This window comes from Chelon labrosus (assembly GCF_963514085.1).
Source record: "Chelon labrosus genome assembly, chromosome: 3".
NCBI classification, from domain to species: domain Eukaryota; kingdom Metazoa; phylum Chordata; class Actinopteri; order Mugiliformes; family Mugilidae; genus Chelon; species Chelon labrosus.
Window position 1 is genome coordinate 7,450,550 of NC_140339.1, and position 17,996 is coordinate 7,468,545.

The 17,996-nt window shown below is 42.0% G+C and overlaps 1 protein-coding gene across 15 annotated transcripts in view; it reads right to left on the reverse strand.

The window, feature by feature from the left end:
* Positions 1-801: 801 nt before the first annotated feature.
* The window catches only part of LOC311485491 (bromodomain adjacent to zinc finger domain protein 2B-like), a 63,322-nt gene continuing 46,127 nt past the window's right edge, over positions 802-17,996 (reverse strand). For 5 of the 15 annotated variants that reach the window (XM_084540932.1, XM_084540941.1, XM_084540943.1 and 2 more), the window contains 23 exons: positions 16,129-16,190; positions 15,771-15,836; positions 15,026-15,091; positions 14,707-14,751; positions 14,401-14,427; positions 12,440-12,505; positions 11,957-12,097; positions 11,351-11,620; positions 10,920-11,143; positions 9,919-9,993; positions 9,597-9,828; positions 9,441-9,503; positions 8,723-8,867; positions 7,490-8,310; positions 7,119-7,371; positions 6,723-6,878; positions 6,333-6,493; positions 5,907-6,244; positions 5,177-5,312; positions 4,939-5,085; positions 3,831-4,132; positions 2,999-3,142; positions 802-2,819 (listed from right to left, as the gene is read on the reverse strand). In XM_084540932.1, the coding sequence (XP_084397058.1) occupies positions 2,663-2,819; positions 2,999-3,142; positions 3,831-4,132; positions 4,939-5,085; positions 5,177-5,312; positions 5,907-6,244; positions 6,333-6,493; positions 6,723-6,878; positions 7,119-7,371; positions 7,490-8,310; positions 8,723-8,867; positions 9,441-9,503; positions 9,597-9,828; positions 9,919-9,993; positions 10,920-11,143; positions 11,351-11,620; positions 11,957-12,097; positions 12,440-12,505; positions 14,401-14,427; positions 14,707-14,751; positions 15,026-15,091; positions 15,771-15,836; positions 16,129-16,190 (4,097 nt within the window). In that variant the 3' untranslated portion in view covers positions 802-2,662. The remainder of the gene's footprint in view (positions 2,820-2,998; positions 3,143-3,830; positions 4,133-4,938; positions 5,086-5,176; positions 5,313-5,906; positions 6,245-6,332; positions 6,494-6,722; positions 6,879-7,118; positions 7,372-7,489; positions 8,311-8,722; positions 8,868-9,440; positions 9,504-9,596; positions 9,829-9,918; positions 9,994-10,919; positions 11,144-11,350; positions 11,621-11,956; positions 12,098-12,439; positions 12,506-14,400; positions 14,428-14,706; positions 14,752-15,025; positions 15,092-15,770; positions 15,837-16,128; positions 16,191-17,996) is intronic. The other 10 variants (XM_084540942.1, XM_084540935.1, XM_084540944.1 and 7 more) reach the window with 7 other exon arrangements.

Sequence of the window (17,996 nt, forward strand, 5' to 3'; positions counted from 1 at the left end):
TGAGGTTTGTGATGATAATAATAATTCTGTAACTGTGTTTCTTGTATACTATAAACTTCTAAGGTTTTTGCCTTGGATTAATAAATGTAATAAATGTAAATCGTGGCTATAATGTAAAAGAGCCACCGATTAATAGCTGAAGTCATGCATACCAATGTGTACCAATTAATATCAGCTACTGACCTACGGGCATGTGATAGTCTACCTGTGAATATGACTCATTTCACATGAATCTTTGGGCTTTTATTCTTCTTTCTTCAAAGAGTTCCACTTGTATCCTAATTTATATTTTTCTTTCACGTAACACGTACTGTACTTTTTGAACTTACTGATTTAGAATACAAATCCAGACAGGTGTAGCCTACGTTATAGCATTTGATGGGTTGTCTTTATACTAAACTATCCCAGGAAGTTAATAATATATTTAAAATGTGCGTTTTCTTTACAATACCTCTGCATTACAACTATAGTAAAATTACTTATGCATGTTATGTAATAACCTTGTGGCAACCTTGTAATAAATACTTATCCCAATTGATGCAGTTTATATTTATAGTGTATTTCACAAGTTGTTTTTATTGTGTAGTATTGTTTATCTTGTTATATCTACTTTATATATTGTGGCATTCATTGTGGACAGCAAAGGAAGAATTTCATTGTATAGGGAAACATGTTTCCCTACTGTGCATATGACAATAAACACTTTGAATCCATTTCAGCAGTCGTCTTTTCTCTCGACAAGATAAATAGGTTGTGTATGTTTAGAAAAAAAAAGTTCCACTTCATCCAAACTGACAGAAAAGTAAATTTCATCCATTCATTCATCTTCTGTAACCGCTTATTCCTACGGAGAGTCGTGGGGTGGCTGGAGCCTATCCCAGCTGTCATCAGGCGAGACGAGGGGTCCACCCTGGACAGGTCGCCAGTCTATCGCAGGGCTAACACAGAGAGACAGACGACCATTCATACTCACATTCACACCTACGGCCAATTTAGAATCACCAGTTAACCTAACCAGCAAGTCTTTGGATGGAGGGAGGAAGCTGGAGTACCCGGAGAGAACCCACGTAGACACAGGGAGAACATGCAAACTCCACGAAGAAAGGCCCCAGTCGAAAGCAAATTTCCGATTTCACTATTTTTTAACTATCCCATATTAAGCATTCCTGTCCAATGTATGTTTTTTTTCTGCTCAAAACTGGAAACTGGATTTCGGATAGACCTTCTAAAAACATCCAGTGATTAAAACATGCTCTTATCTGTCGTCAAACCAGTCCTGAAGGGTGCAAATGAAATAAAAACAAGTCACTTACGTTGAAAAACATCCTTTTAATAGGTCCGTGCCACACACTAGTGAAAAATAAAGCTCCTACAAAAGAATGATACTTTTATTCCACAATATCTTAAATAAAGTAACTTCAAGTACTTTTGACTTGGGTACAAAAAAATCTAGCTGCCTCCATCAGGCCACAACACACAGCAAGGTTCAACACAGTGGTTACAAATGGCCTTAGGTCCTCTGTATTGTGGCAGATTACGAGGAAATGCATTATGGAAGCATAACTGAATGCTCGTTGTTCCTTTTTTTTTTTCTCTGCTGTCTTGAGGAATGATTTCTGTGTCACTGTCCAACTTTGGAGGCCTTGTTGGATTGAAATCATATAAAAAAATAATTGTCGTAAGAATGAAAACTAAAAACAATAACATCCCCTACATGCCCCTGTTGGAAGGGTAGGCACTACCAAGATTAAGGATACCACAGTGTTTGCAGAGGATATGTATATACTGTACAAACAATATTTATGATAATGTTTTCATCACGTTCACTAAAATAGAATGCTACAATCATTCTAAGGCATAAACAATATCTTAATATTCTTAAACAATTTTTACACATCGTTCCAAACAAGACATAATATTGACATTAATAAACAGTATATACACATGAATCACCAATGTCTTAACTGTTCCTCTGCTGTTCCTGTAAATAAATGCAGTTTTACAGTTTGAACAAATGAATACAGTCCTCTGATGCCCCAAAGCACTGAACAGTGTAAACAGGTTTTTTTTTTTTTGTTTTGTTTTTTTTCTTGGCTTTGTTTGATATTTGGGAGGAAAAAAAAAAATTATAACACAAAGACACATTCCTTTTTTAATTCAAAGCAGTTCTGCTGATTCCTCCTTTTCATAGAAAATGAAGTGGACCTTGATTCATAAATAATTATTACAAAATTAAATACATTCACTATAATACGATTAAATAACAAAAGACTATTTACAAGTAGTGGAAAGTATTCTAGAGCAGACACATCAGTGACATTTGAGGATTCATTCAGTGCAGTGTTCTGAGACAGGGAATGGTATTGCACTATGATACCCCATTTCTCTGGGACTCTTTGGGGGTTTTATCCCTGTTGTAATAAATCCAGCGCACCTCATGTAACAACTTTTTTTTTTTTTTTTTTCCCCAAAGGTGATACCTCTCTTAAGCACACCACAACTTCCTTAGTGAGGAATTGACTTCTTCTTCTTCTTCTTTTTCTTCTCACTCCGCAAAGCCGCATTCTCCATCAGAAAGTAAAAATAAAATCAAAACCTGGTGTGCCATTATGAAAAGTTGAATGGGTTTATGGGGAGAGTCTGAACAGACGTTTTTTTTTTTTTAGTTTGTTTGTTTCAGAAGCTCAGTCCAGCGCTTCTCGAAGAACTTCCTCATGTTATGACCAGCTCGGCCAATGTCTGAATTGTCTTCATTGAATTTCTCGCAGTTATCAAAGACCAAGTTGACATCAATGATGAAAGTCTCCAGGTTTTGATATCTGAAAAAAAAAAAAGATAAATCATTACATGAAAATAATACGGAAGTACAACTTCCATACAGCTGATGCATCACATTCTTTGGTGTAACTTCTTTCACTACACTGATTTTATATTCAGCGCAAAGGCCCCAAAGGCTTTTAGCAGAAGTAGAAAAAAAATAGAAGCAGTGGCAACTTACTGGCTGCTCACAAGCTTCTCACGTATGGTGGAGAAGTCCATCGGTTTCTTGATGACCTTCCTGTAGCCAGGGACTGATTTCAGGTTGACAGGTGTGAGGAAAGGCCATGCATCCTGATGCCGTTCCAACTCAGCAAGGAGTACCCTGTTGGATACACAAACACACGCGTTGGATATAAAACAGAGAAGATGCCTTTCAGCGGGAACCTGGCAATTTGTTCTTCATTTTAAGAATGTCTTCGCATTGACACTGGATCAGATACATGCTCATAATATTCATACAACTACGAGCCACAGCTTACGGAGTGGGATTCACATTTTGAGCTGCAGCTATTATCAGCAAAAAGGATGAGAACTCAGCTGCTTCTCAGGACCAAACAGCAGGCAAACAATGCTGGAGGCTAACCGGACAAACACAGTGGAAGATTTAGCATACGTGAGTAACTCCCCTCTGGTGTTGAGTAGAGTCCAATGTGAGATGATATTGATCTGTGTCCACTTTGTGTAAATCTACAAGTGTTTGCTTACAAGCTTATCACACCAACTTCACACCAAATTTCCGTTTTTTTGGTGTATGTTTGTTTCTGCTGCCCCCATGTGGGCAGATAATTAGTTAACAGAGGCCTAATGTTTAGGTTTATTGTAAGGCCTTTAGAGTTTTTATGACTGTATAAACAAAGACATGAGTCAGAAATAAACCAGACTAGGAGTTTCTGGGCGTAACAACAGAAGGAAATGAAAACACGCCATCTCCCTGAAGCTATTTAGAGGAAAGTGTACATGAAAGAAGTATTTAATAGCCAGACAAGTATGAGCAAGCCACGTGCACATACCTGCATAACCCCAGGTCCCTGTTGTTGTCTCGAGCTGTCTTGGCTCGCTTCACACACACAGGGCTTTCCTGATTGGCCACTATCAGAGCAGGTGAACTCTCCTCCGTCTTCCTTTTCCTGTTGGCGTCTTTTGCTCCCTTCTTGGGCGTGCTGCTGGCGCTGGCTGAGTCGTCCTCCGACACGTCGCCATTACCTGCCTGCTTCCCATTCTTCTTCGCCTCTGTGCCTTTCTTAGCACTCCCTCCGCTAGATGCTACCGGTTTGGCTGGAGGCTTCTTGTTTTTTGGGGACGGACCACTTGCCTGCAAAAGTGAAAAGTGCAAGGTTAGGTGCAGTTTATACTGGTGGTATAGCATCCACTTTCCTAAAAACATCCGATCAATTTGTCATATCATACACCATTAATATTATTTAGCGCCTTTGCTGACCACATTTGCATAAAAATATCTCGTAAAACTTGCTATAAAATCTGTTGTTATCCAGCTTCTCAGGGTATGAATATGAGTTATGAGCTTTATTGTCACAGAATGGGATAAATGCCAAGTCCATCCTGCAGACAGTTAAACATAAGAGGAAGTGTAATAAAACCGCAAGGAAATGTAAAATCTCTGCAGTTGTTGACAGTTTTTTGAGTGAGAGACATCCTTGTTGATGCATAATGCACAATGATCTGGCATAACATTATGAGCACCTTCCTAACATTGTATTAGGAAGGTGGTTTGTGCCTCCAAAACAGTTGTGAATCATCAAAGAAGGTACGTGGGCCTTTTGAGGGTGTCCTGTGGTAACAAAATGAGGGGAGGGGCCTCTGTGGATCATCCCACAGATACTTGATCAGTTTGTTATCTAATGAATTTGGAGGCCAGATCAACACCTTGTGCTGTTTTTCATGTTTTTTGAGTTGTTCCTAAACCGGTTTTGTGCGTGTGTGCCTGTCTCAGGTCGCATCCTGCAGCCATCAAGGAGTGTCATTGCTATGGTGTCGGGGTGCCTGGTCTGGTCTAGGTGGGTAGTACATGTCTAAGTAACATCGGCATGAATGGCAGGTCTAAAAGTTTCCCAGCAGAACACTGCATAGTCACAAGATGGTCAATGTTATTTACAATACCTTGGATATGCAGGCTGGGCAGTACCAGTCTCCTTCAGGGATGCTGGTGATCTTGGGTTTGTGACAGTAAGTGTGACATCCTTTGTCGCAGCCATCACACAGCAGGAGGAGGTCCTCATTATCCCCCTTCTTACAAATCTGACAGTACTACAAAACAAGAGCATTCATTAAAAAAAATGTATAAACTTCCTTCGTAGAGTTTGTTCTTAATTAGTACATTGCGGTTGTATTTTCTTACCACTTTCATGATGGACCTCTCCCAGGCGATAGACTTCTGCAGCTGCTGGATACACATGGCCAACTGGGCAGCACTGCGCACCTCAGTCAGGGCCTTCCTCCAGACCTTCATACCGTGGGCCACCTCCTCTTCACCGCTGGAGAAGACACGAGAAGGCGTTCAGATTCAAAAATGCACAACTAGATGTGACTATGTGGGATCGTCTACACACACACACATACACACAAACTCAAAGTAGTGAGTTGTATCAGTTGAATCAGTCAAGAAAGCAGACCATTATGAGCTCCAGCTGTGCAGAGACAGGCATGAGGATTTTGGGAGTGTTGGGTGCTGGGGAGAGGTATACACCGATTTTGTCATGTTAAGAGGGCGCTCATGCAGAAAGAATATGTGTATACTGTATAGTGGGAGTCATAAGTATGCCCATAACCGAGGTTACTGACGCACAACACCATGCAGATGACTGGAGAAAAAAAAACAACAACACAGAATGCCAGTAAAACAATGCCTGTCTAGGAAATGAAACAGAGTGCAGCCCCTCCCACCCCAAAACTGCACAAGACCAAAAAACAAAAAACAAAAAATGCCAACAAGCCACCACAAAAATATGCTGTGAAAGCAGCAAAGACCCTCACTTTTTGAGTATTATGGGAAACATAAAGCACACACAGAGAGGAAAGGGTCTTAGTGGATAGGGGGTTGGGGAGCTTTGGTTGGAGAAATGACCTACCCTTCCCTGTCAGCACTAGTGGATGGGGCGGGGGCAGGGACAGTGACCGTACCCACATTATCCAGCCTGATCTGAATGGTGGTACCTAAGGGGCTCCTCAGGTACCTTCTCTCGATGTTGCGCTCCAGATCGGCCAGACGTGTCACTGCTATGTCCAGCGGGTTGTCCGGATGACGCATCACCCCGCCCTTCTCCCCCCGCTCCTCGGGATGGTCCTTGGAGTCCTTGGAGTCCTTGTCTCCCGCATTTGCTGATGTTGGCGTTGATTTGGAGAGGGGTTTGTGCTCGTAATACACAAGGTCCTCCCGTTCAGACTGAGGGTCCGGATACGTCCAGCCCTGGGAGAGGGTATCAAATGTTAGTTTTACCCCAGTAACAACACGTGAAGGGGTGGGGGTGTTTTGTATTCATGTGTTACTACTTCACCTTGACTTGCAGGCTGGCTGCAGTGACCTTCCTCTCCAGTTCCTCAACCTGCTGCAGCACAGCAATGTCCATTTCCATTGCCTGCTCCTCAACACACCAGCCCCGCACCGACTCCACACTGACCTGGCTCTCCTCCAGCTCACGGAGCTCGATCATGGCCACTAGATGAATGACATGACAGACGTCAGTCAGTCGTGAATACACACACAAACCCAATCACAAATCCAGGTAAACACAAGATCAATGCAGTCAAACGTGTTATCACGGTAGTTAAAATGTCAATAATAAAGTGTTAGCAGTCACATTAAGGGCCTGCTTTTAAGTTTGAAAGACAGCACACAAATCTTTATCTGTTACACATCCAGTGATGACATGCTGAGAAGAACTTACCATCTCTGTGTTTGGTGCAGACCTGGGGGATGATCTCAATGTATTTCTGCATCTGCCTCTGGAGGCCCTTCTCTCTCATTCCTCGGCTGTGGAGAGCATTGGCTAGAGCTCTCAGCTCCTCAATGTCAGACACCCGCCACCAACCTGTCAGCATCTCTGAGACAACGAGCACCAACAAGAATGTGAGCTAAAGGGACGCTGGACATCCATCAGTGTAAAAAGGTGCTTCATTGAGTTAAAGTATGTTAAACCTAAATTAAATTGCGTACAGCAGAGCAGAACTTTGACTGATCCTATTATCTTGGATTACTCAGGCAGGTGAATACTTTTGAATTAAAAAGTCTGGCTTCACAGTGGCTGCTGCTTTAATTACTTTCAGCGTGTTTTGTCACTCACCCTCTGGGATGGGCCGAGGTGTGGCGTGGTCGAGGGATTTGGGCATCTCCAAAGCAGGGGAGGGCATGGAGGAGGTTTTCTCAATGCGAGGTAAAGGTGATTCGCTCTTACTGGAGACACTTGCTGCCGTGTTTCCCTCCAGAGAGTGTCCCGGCATGGGGCTGGGGCTGCTGCACAGGGGCAGGCTGGGACTTATCATACCACTGGGCCAACTTCCGAAAGAAACTCCTAGCAATGAACCACCTGACTTCACCTAGGGAGAAAAGAGGAAAAACAGACGCATGAGGAAGGTGGAGAAGAGTAATATGAAGAGTTCATGTGATCCGGGAAACAGCTACTACAGCCATATCTATTTCAACCAACAGCCTCACCTGCAGGGCAGATAGTGGGTAGTTTAGGAGGCCGGCTGGGTGGTGCGGGCTGGCGGAGGCTGAGGCGGCAGAAGGGGTGAGAGGGAGGGCAGGGGATGGAGGTGGGGATCTGGGTCGGCCTGGGGTGGAGGTTGACTGAGGGGACACACGAGGCGCTCCGGTGGGAGTTGTGGTGAGGGAAGTGAGGTCACAGGGGTTGCGAGGGAGCAGACTGAACCAGTGTCCACTCCTTTCTGTCAGGACTCTGAGCAGCTGGTCGTTGGCTTGGAATGAGAGGAGAGGAGATGGAGCGGGGGATGAGGTTGGAGGAGTGTTCCCTGGGCTTTCACGTGGAGCTGGCAGGCACGGGACAGATAAAGAGGTTGAAGCTGGGGGAGGGATGTTTGTAGTGTCATTAGTGGTCACCATGGAGGGAGTTGTTGCTGCTGCCGGCTCAGGGGTATTGAGAATGGGGGAGGATGATGTTACTGTGGTTGTGGCAGTAGGAGTGCCCACGGGACTGCCGTTTTGTCTCACATGGGGACTCTCCTTGTCCTCTGCCCTCACAGATTCTTTGCCAACGTCCTTGCTGACATCGCGGAGTGTGCACAGTTTGGAAACACAGCCTGGTTGCTGGTAGAAGGCAGTCGGGGAGTTTATCTGCCCCTCGTGCTCCTTTTCCTCCTCTTTCTCTAGCTCCAAGCCTTGCATTCGAATGCTCGGCCCATCCAGGCTGGTGGGTTTCTCCTTCTGCAATTCGATCTCCTGAGGTTCTTCCTTGACCTTAACCTCCTCTGCGGCTCTCCTCCTTCTCTGTCGCTCCTCCTCCAGTTCCTCCGGAGCTACAGGAAAATGAGAAAGCGTACCGTCAATGTATGTGGGAGTGAGACTTCTATGTTATTAAAACCGAGTTCTGATTATTCCATAACATTATTCTACGCTTGCTTTCGGAAGATAAGTAGAGTTACGTTAGATTATTGTAATTTACAGATGCAATCTCAAATTAATCTTAGAGAATTACGATAAAGTAAAACATCATCAGCATAATTTCCTACTGCTAAAAACAGCTGAAGGTGCAGATAAACAGATTCATTTCCTCCGTCTTCCTGCATAATCAAACGTCTCAGTACGATTTTTATTTTCCAGATATGTTTATGAGTGTGTGCGTAGAATAATATTCACAATTAGATGAGAAAGCTTAAGCATCTTAGTATAAGGATGAATCAGAGTTAGCGTGTGGTTTAGTGTAACTACCTTCTCCACTCTCCATGGCTTCAATGAAGACCCCTCCACAGTGGGGCAGCACCCAGTACCGGCGGCGGTACCGGTCCTGTCCATACATCATGGAGCGCAGAGAATGGGAGATCTCAAACAGCTTTCTTCTGGTCTGATGATGTTGCTGCAACGATATAAAACATACTCTGTGACTTCTAAACACCTTCAGAAAGCACGCTACCCAACGTCCTTTTGTAATCTCTGTGATATATCACGCATTACATGCTATGCTAATTAGGTAATTCATAAAGCTAATTAATGTCTTCATTAGCAAATAGCGCTACGTCAGCATACACGCTCATTTAATGCACAAAACATATGGTGGTTTTTAACACATCCTAGAGAAAATGTGTTTTTCATCATATATCTATATATAGGTTTTCCAAATTCTACTGTGTATTGCATTGAACTGTATTTACATAAATAAACCCACATGTTTGTGGTAACATGCACTGAAGCCCCGGTTAACCATTTATCATGATGTCTAGTAGTACCAAACATCGATTACACGCCATGTTTCTGTGGTTTATCTCTTTATAGTTTCTTCCCCAGGAGACCTTTTTAATCTCATTGTGTGTGCCACATTTAATCACACATTATCAGCATCACCCAAGCATGCATTCATTTTCTGACGCCTTATACATTTATCTTAATGGGTAGAAACTTTGTCGCAGTACATTTTAAAGAAGCTGCATACCTTGGCTAATTTCTCTATTTGCTTGTCCAGCTCCTCAATACTGGTGGCTTGGTCAACGTCGTCCTGATGGGACACAACAAGTACAGTAAACATCTGTGGCATCTGTACAAAGCCAGATTTAATAAAGGGTTTATAGATAGACCCTTTATTTTTTACCTCATCATATGTCTCCACTTTTTTAACCTTTTTCATTTCCTCTTCCTCCTCCTCCTCGTCGTCCTCTGCCGGGTCATCGCTGTCTTCATCGTCGTCGTCGTCGTCTTCACTGTCAGCAGCCAGTTTTCTCTTGCGTTTGGTGGCAGAGGACGGCGTGCCAACTGACTGGTTTTCTTCCACGCCCATACTGGCCTCCCTCCTTCCAGTTCGTTTGGCGTAAATGGTCCTCAACCTGCATTAACACGCACAGGATCAGCATCATAGGGTGCAGAGAGTTAAGCCATTACTTTAACTGGTTTAACAACAAAAACAAAAAACGTACTTCTTCAGTTTTCCCTCCATGATGATCTTGTCCTTCCTCATGTTTGCCATCTGATCCAAGTTCTTGTCAATCTCGCTGTAATAGGAAATGCATCAGCGTTAATTACGGCTACATCCATGCATATCCATGTTTTCTTATAATGTAATAACATAAAATATTGGTTAGAAGTTCAGGAAGAAGTTCAGTTCAGCATAAATTAATACTTGTATAATTCTCTTACAAGCAGAATGACTCTATTGCAAATTACTGCTCCCTACTGAAGCTTCATGAATCGCTTTCCACTCCATCAATAAAACATAACCTTATTAGCCGATGAATAACGTGCACGTTAAACAATATAAAAGCACATTTGCTAGATTATTATACATTATTTCGGCGTGTATTTATTGAGCAGAAAAGCTGGATTTCAAATGTTTAGTTTTAACTATGTCACTCCAGAAATAGAGAAGCAATAGATTACTATATAACCCTGCAGCATTGTGTCAGTGACACACAACGCACTCCCTTACAACCACAAACTCCCAAACATTGCACAAGCCGCTTTCAACCGAGGAGGACACTTACACAACAAATATTGCACAGCTATTTTTTTGTACAGTTTTCATTAAACCACAGTATTTGGACTCTTTAGCACTGTCATCATCACCCGTTCTAATAAGAATTATGCTCATCCTGTAAATATGACAATAACGATGCACTCCATTTAAATTCTTATACTTCAGTTAGCCTGTACAGTTGAATCTGCCAATAACAGTATTCGTTCATTCATCTTTATATCTTCTGTTTTTTATTGTTTTCTATTCTGTGTCATAATATGTTGTAGTGTAGTGAAGTAGTGGAGCAGTAGTTGCAGTTATAGTACTTATTGTGTGCGTCTTGTCAGCATATGTAGCTTAGTGGGACTAGAAGAAACAGTATTTAACACCCCTTGAATCTTGTGTGGCAGGTTATATTAAGAAAACACCTGTGGTCAGTTGGACGGTCACACATTCTGCCCCTACCTGATAACAGCTTTGCTGCAGGCCAGTTCGTTGGCCAAGAAACCCAGGATTGAGGCCTTCTGGGAGGGCGAGTGAGCCTGGAAGGCCTTGGTCTTCAGACTGAGGGCCAGAGGAGCCAGATCAGTATTGGCACAATGGGCTCCCATGTACATCTGTAGCACCTCAGAGACGTTATCCCTGTTGATGCCAACGTTGGTCAGGTGGTCTCCCAGCATCGTTTTTGTCTAAGAGAATAAAAGATAATGACAAATAGATAAAGTTCGTGACCACTTCCTTGGCAAATTGAAATTTTAGAATACTTAGAAAAATCTATAAGCAAAACAACAATAGCAGTATATTAAGCAATAAGTGTTCTGTTTTTATTAAAAGTGTAATTCTCAAATTGGTGCCACTGGTTTAAAACGTATATATAAGTATCATGTATGTCTTACTTTGAAGAGGCTCACCTTTTGTCCAGGTGGTAGACCAGGATCACAGACTGCCAGCGAGAGCAATTTGACAAGAAGGTCTTGAACCTGGCCCATGCTGTCGCCCACATTGAGCAAGCCCTCCTGCAGCATTCCCAGAGTGGGCACATCAGCATTTAAATCGAGACCCAAAACCTTCCCAAAGCCTCGCAAGAACTGCATCAGCATCAGGCAATCCGACACGGCACGTCCTGGGAGGATGAGTCCGGGAATCCGGGAGAATTCGGGAAGAGCCTGAACACGGGAAAATAGATAGAAGTTAAAATAGTTTTAAGCCGTTTTCCGTGTTACTGTTAGACAAGAAGGTAAAATGTAAGTGTCATTGTTAGGAGTCATGCATCTGCTGACTGTTATCAAGATGATGCTTTTCCGTTTATAGTAGTGGCAGCTTATTTTAAACATTAAGCAGTACTCTTATTTAACCACTTGGGGGCACACATATCCACACAAATCTACAGTACCATGTGGTCTTACTACACAGATCCTCAAGAAAATGTTAAACTTCTAATAATAATAATAATAATAATAATGATAATAATAATAATAATAATTTTTAACTGTGTAAATTACCTTATGATCAGACAGACACATATCTTCATTTGGCTTCTTCAGTTCCCTTGCTATCTCCAGCTCCAGCCTTCGTTGCTCCAGTTTACGCTCTTTGTTCAAGCGCTTCTCATCCCTTTTCTCCTGCCGCAAGCGTTCACGCTCCTAGAGAGTCCAAAATTCAAGGGAGCGTTAGGGAAGCAAAGTGTGTGTTGCGTGCATTTGCGTGCGCGTGAAAAACAGACAAGAAGGTTTACTTGACTTTGCTGAGCAGTGTTAGAATTCAGCCTAATGCTGCTGTGCATTCAAAAGAAAAGTGCTTGAGGGCCAGAATCTTTTGACTTGGTAAGTGTGTTAGAAAAAAAAAAAAAATGAATGAAGGGAAAGAGCGCACAAAAAGGAGAGAAAGCGGGAATCCATCGAGGGAATAATGACTTAGGCTCTTTTTATGGAGTGGACTGTGTGCATGTGTGTGTTCCTGCATTTATTTGTGTGCATATAGACTACCTCTGCTTTCTTGCGAGCCTCAACAGCCTTCATCAGCATTACATGTTGCCGCCTCCTTTCCCTCTCCTAAAGTGCAGAAAACACAGGCACATTAACAAGCACACATTGCACATACAGGCACTCAAGGTCGACTAATTGATTATGTATTAATGCAAAACTGTAATGCACTATATTCAATAGAGGCACCATACTTGAACAAACACAAAACGATGCTTCACATGTATACACTTTCACATGTGTGGTGGAAGCATAAGTGAAGAGTACAGTAGTACAATGACAACCAAAAAAGCAACACATAGATGCGATACAAAGTAGATGTGATGACAGGCTCAAAAAAGAGAAGCAGCTGGAATCGGTGACGGCGCCTCTAAACTAAAGCTGACACAACAGAAGCAACATAACACTAGTCGCCACAAGTTTGTCTTGACATGCCACACTGGCGTCACAATCAGCCTAATAAATTCTGTTACGTGAGCCAATGCTAATGTATATGTGACGCCTCGTACCAATAATATTTGGTGAGGGGATGACAAAGAGGAAGGGGTGGCAAAGACTAGCTTGCAAACTGAGCAGTTCCACTTCAGTGGTTTTGGGCGACTTAAGTATTAGCGCAGTATGTGACTGCTGAGGATGAGATGTTGTTCTTTGGTGCATGATACACAGTCTACTGCAAAAGGGCACAGGAATCACTGGTGACTGACTATCATTTTATTTGATCTCTTTAGGTTTCCCGCTCCACCGTATCGGCCTGTCATTCCCTCTGTGATCCACCAGAAAGACACAATTGCCACTTTTTAGGGCTTGCCAAGGACATTTCCAGCACATAGTGACTGAAATGGGCTTTTTGTGAGGATTGTTTTGTCGTCGTGATAAACAAAACGGGCTAGATGCCAAGCACTCTGCTACAATATTTCTTTGTCCTTATTGGTTTGATTTTTTCCACAAATGGACAAAAAGGGCATAAAGCCCGTGGCATTCAGCTTTTTCCAATCCATCAAAAACAACGGATATGTTCATTGTTTTTACGATAACAAACTACAGTCAATTCGAAAGCAACACAACTGCATGTGATAACCGTAAATACGAGGATTATTTCATGTATCTCAATTGTCACCCCTTCACTGCTCTCTGAGTGAAGGTATAAGGGGTTTATGTAGTAATCAGTCCACTGTGAGACAGATAGGCGGACCTTTAGATTCAGCTGCGACTGTGTATGAGTGAAAAGGGCTACAAGCAGGAGAGCCAGGCCAAAAACAAAATGCTACACAGAACCATATTTGTCCCCATGGTGGAATTGATTTCATTCTTGTTCTACAGTATAACAGGTCTATTTTCAAGCAAAGGCTGTCATGTACCCTCGCCAGAAAAGGGGGGGGGGGGGGGGGGATCTGCCTGGAAGTGTGTCCACCATAAAGACAAAATGACTCTCGGTAGCTGTTTTCATTCTTTGTGCAGAGTACAGGAACAGTGAATGACAGAGAGGCTGGGATGGGACAGGTTAAAGTCCAGCACTCTGTGGACTGCAGAACAGATGCATGGACGAACAGACTCAAGCTCGATGTCTGGGCCGAAATCGTCAAGCACTCATGGGTAACACAGGCTACTCCAATACAACAGTTAGACAATGTATGTGATGGATGGAAACTCCTCGAGCGCACTTCGAGACAGTGAGTGTGGATTGGCTAGCGGTCTTTGCAATGCATTCTGAGTAGAAGGGGAAGGATGGGGGAGGGGGACAGAAGCTGCCTGGCCACCGTGACAGGGTCAGTTGTCCCTCAGGACGAGCAGATGGAGGCAGCATACTGACTCGTTTTCTCTTTTGTTGGTTTTGCTGGAAAGCCATGCAGAAGAATGTAGTATGACAGCAGCCAGTGCTACACTTAATGCATTGCTATGACAACCATAACACAACCAGTTACACGATGCAGGTGTTAGATGTACAAAAATAAACATACCCATACCATATCTAGTCTATGCCTCTCCAACTCCTGGCAGAGAGAGTTGGCAAAATATTATGGAACAGAAGTAATATCCAGTACCAATAAGGTTTTAATAAAGAGAAAAAACTGAAGACTTATTACACAGAAGTTTGGCAATTAAACCGCATTTATACTACACGCACACGTCTTTAAATTCACATTGTTGCACATATATACTCATTCACACACACATACACACACAGGTTCTTCTACAAGAGACATTTGAGCTAAGAGGTCTTATTCAGAAGTAACTATCGTGTTGCTGAGCATGTCGTAGTGAATGCCTACCTGGTGTTTGAGGATCTCCGCCTGCTGTCTCCTCAACTCTTTCTCCTTGGAGGAAACAATGAGAAGATGAGGGAAAAATCAATATGCTCTATAGCGCCAATATCATCACAATCACTACAGAAATTCTTCCCTTTTCAAAGGGCTGCCCTAATTTTATCGGCAGCTACCTCTTAAGCAGAAGAAAAGACCCACGTCGTGGAATTATACAGTGTGATATTTGATCATACAGAGTTTCATGCAACACATTTGAATAACGAACCAACTGTGATTAGCCTTTTTATTCTCAAGGTTTTTTTAAAAAAAAAAAATACAAACATACCTTTATTCGTTTTTCAGCTTCTAATATTTTGGCGTTGGCAGCTTCCTCTTTCTTTCTCCGTTTGGCCTATGAATAAAGATTAAGGTCAAGAATCACAGTGACAGACACACATCAATCAGTCTTGGATCAGGAGCTTTGCTGCACTTTAACTGATTGTTTTCTTTTTTTTTTTTATTTTGCACAAAGATTTCATGCTCCTGAATGCCAGTCAAATTTGTAAAACACAGCGAATGAATAATGTATCTCTTTAACACGTAATTGTGAAAATGTTGAAGCCTCCTGTTAAGAGTGGCTTGCCAACCGTGTCAACTCAAAATTGATTTAGTCCTGCTAAAACACTTTGAAGCTCCTACAGTATAATTGTGTGTGCTTGCATGTGTGTGTAAGCATCTTTGGATGTGTGTTTGCGTGCGGAAAACAGCACCTTTTTTTTTTTTTTTTTTCTCCCCTCGACCCACTTATGCTAAACTGTTACTGTTGTCTGATGAAAAAAAGACTTTTCTGTCCAATTTAAATAAGGTCTGAAGAGGCAGCAACAGCCATTTTAATATTCAACAGCCGTCAACCAAGACCAATTTAGCATTAGTTCCATGTGGAATTATGCCTAAGAAGACGCAACTCACTCCAATGCATGCCGCTGTTCAGTAATGAGCTTTAGGAAGATTAAAACACTATAGACGGAGGGGCTGTAGCTATCCAGGAATGTTCTGCTTAATCAGAGGTGCTGTTGGATCAGATTCTCTACCTCCAAAATTTGCTGCGCTCTGAGTTCCTTCTCCATTCGAATCTGCTGAATGCGCTTGATCTTTTCCTGTAGCGAAAAAAAAGAAAAAAAACACATAATCTCTTAATATTTTAGACATTGGAAAACATCCACAGATAAAATCACTTTCCAACCACTCTATTCCAGTCGAGGCGGGCAAAAAGGAACAACAAGTACAGAAACTACAAGTAATAATGGTAATTGAAAAAGTAAGCTTTAAAGTATCACAGAATAACAATTCAGCATTTCCAGCCGTGCTTACGGGGAGGAGTATGTGTGTCAGGACATTTAGATTACAAAAAAAAGGAAGAAAATAAAATTCCTCATAAAGATGACCCACCTGCTGCTTGAGAATCTTGATCTGCTCTTTCTGCTTCCTCCGCTCCTCAGCTGCCATGATAGCTACAAGAGACAAATCAGTGATATATAAGCGTCTTGAAAATGACGCACAAAGCTTGGCTACCAAATGTATTCATGTCAGAGAAAATTAGGGTTGTTAAGCTTTATTTTTTCGAAGGGTTTCACCGAGGCGACGATGCATTTTATATGTGAGAGAGGTGCAGATTAACAATGACTAAAGCAACAATCAAGAGTATGTGCAGGCCCTCCTAAAAATTGCACGTTTTTAATTAATGATATAAAAACTTTAAAGTTCCTCAGAGAAATGAGCTTCTCGAGTTTGATGTAGTGTTGTAATATTATTTTAAGCAGCCATAAGCATAAAGCGGTACGCAAAGAAAACAGCTTATCTCAAACACTGTGTGATCATCAGACAGATCACACCATGACTATGTCTCAACACTGATTTTTATGCCTGAGGATATTATTAACCTAACAGGCTGCATTCAGTTAAATTACTTATTTATTCAGGAAATCTCACTGAAATCCAGAGAGACCTGGGATTAAACTGCAAAGCAACAAGACCATTGATCATAAATCAAAACAACCAACACGTCCACAGGTGGCCACGGTGACCGATAGAGACACAAACATAATTAGAAATATAAGTTAGTAAAACTTTAAGGTCTCCCACAGGAGTGAGCTTCCTAACCTCTAGTTGTGTTGCAGCTCATTCCAGTATCATGGGTCACTGTACTTCTAAAGCCAAACATCTTCTGTGGCATGGTGTCATGGTTACTGGACCTGACCTCAGCTAAGGATGCCTAACATCTCAGCAGCATAGCCTCTTAAAAGAAGACACGTGTACTCTGTGACCTTCTGAATGCCAGTGATGACTGTTTAACCTTTTCAAATAACTTACAGAGCTGAGTGTGATAGCCTTCTTGTGTAATGAATACAACAGCACTTTGATAGCTGGTGTCCAGCAGTTTTAAAGGAGCACACCCATAATCCAATAAAGAGAATATGGTAGATCATTTAACTTTTTAATGTGATGTTTATACTGTTGTCAATAGAGAAAAGGGTATCGTTCGGTGTAAGAAATCCAATTTTAATTTGTTGTTATTTCGCTAAATGGTGAGTTAAATGTGAGTTTTGCAGGACAATCTACCGTGCTGCCAGTTTAAAACACGTTTCAAATTAAAAGCAGACTGTACACATGTAGGAGGCCTCTGAATGAGGCTGATGGCACACAAGATGGTTCACATAAATATTGTCACTACAGCGATGGGATCATCGTAGTATTCCTTTGTATGAAGTGACGTAACGATGCCATTAACGACCGCAGTTGCAGCAGTAATTGTGCGATGACTGCTGAAACACATTATCTTTGTTGTGAGTTCACTTGTGATTCAAGGATTTTGGACGGCCTGGATATAGAGTAGGTCGATAGCTGGCTGGGTCACAAGTTTGATTCTAGGATTTTAGACGGATAAAACAGTTTATATAAAGACACACCGTTTTTTGGGTCACGAGTGTCACTAAATTTATTCAGTGTATCTGTGCTCATTTCCATATTGAAGAAAGTGTACCCGCTGCAAAAGCTGAATTGAAAAACAAAAGTGCTGTAACGCTGAAAGCGCAGACAAACATTGTTTTCTCCGGTTTAAATGTTTTTGTGCATTATACTTCTCAGAATATACTATACCATGTTTGGTTACAGTTCTGAATTCAAGTTAGGCTAAACAAACAGTCCTGAGATTTTACTTTTTAACTTCATCATCACGTATAAGAATAAAAGATGTATAATCATAATATTGGAAACCAGCAGCATGGTTGCAATAAAAGATTAGAGCGGAAAGAAGATTA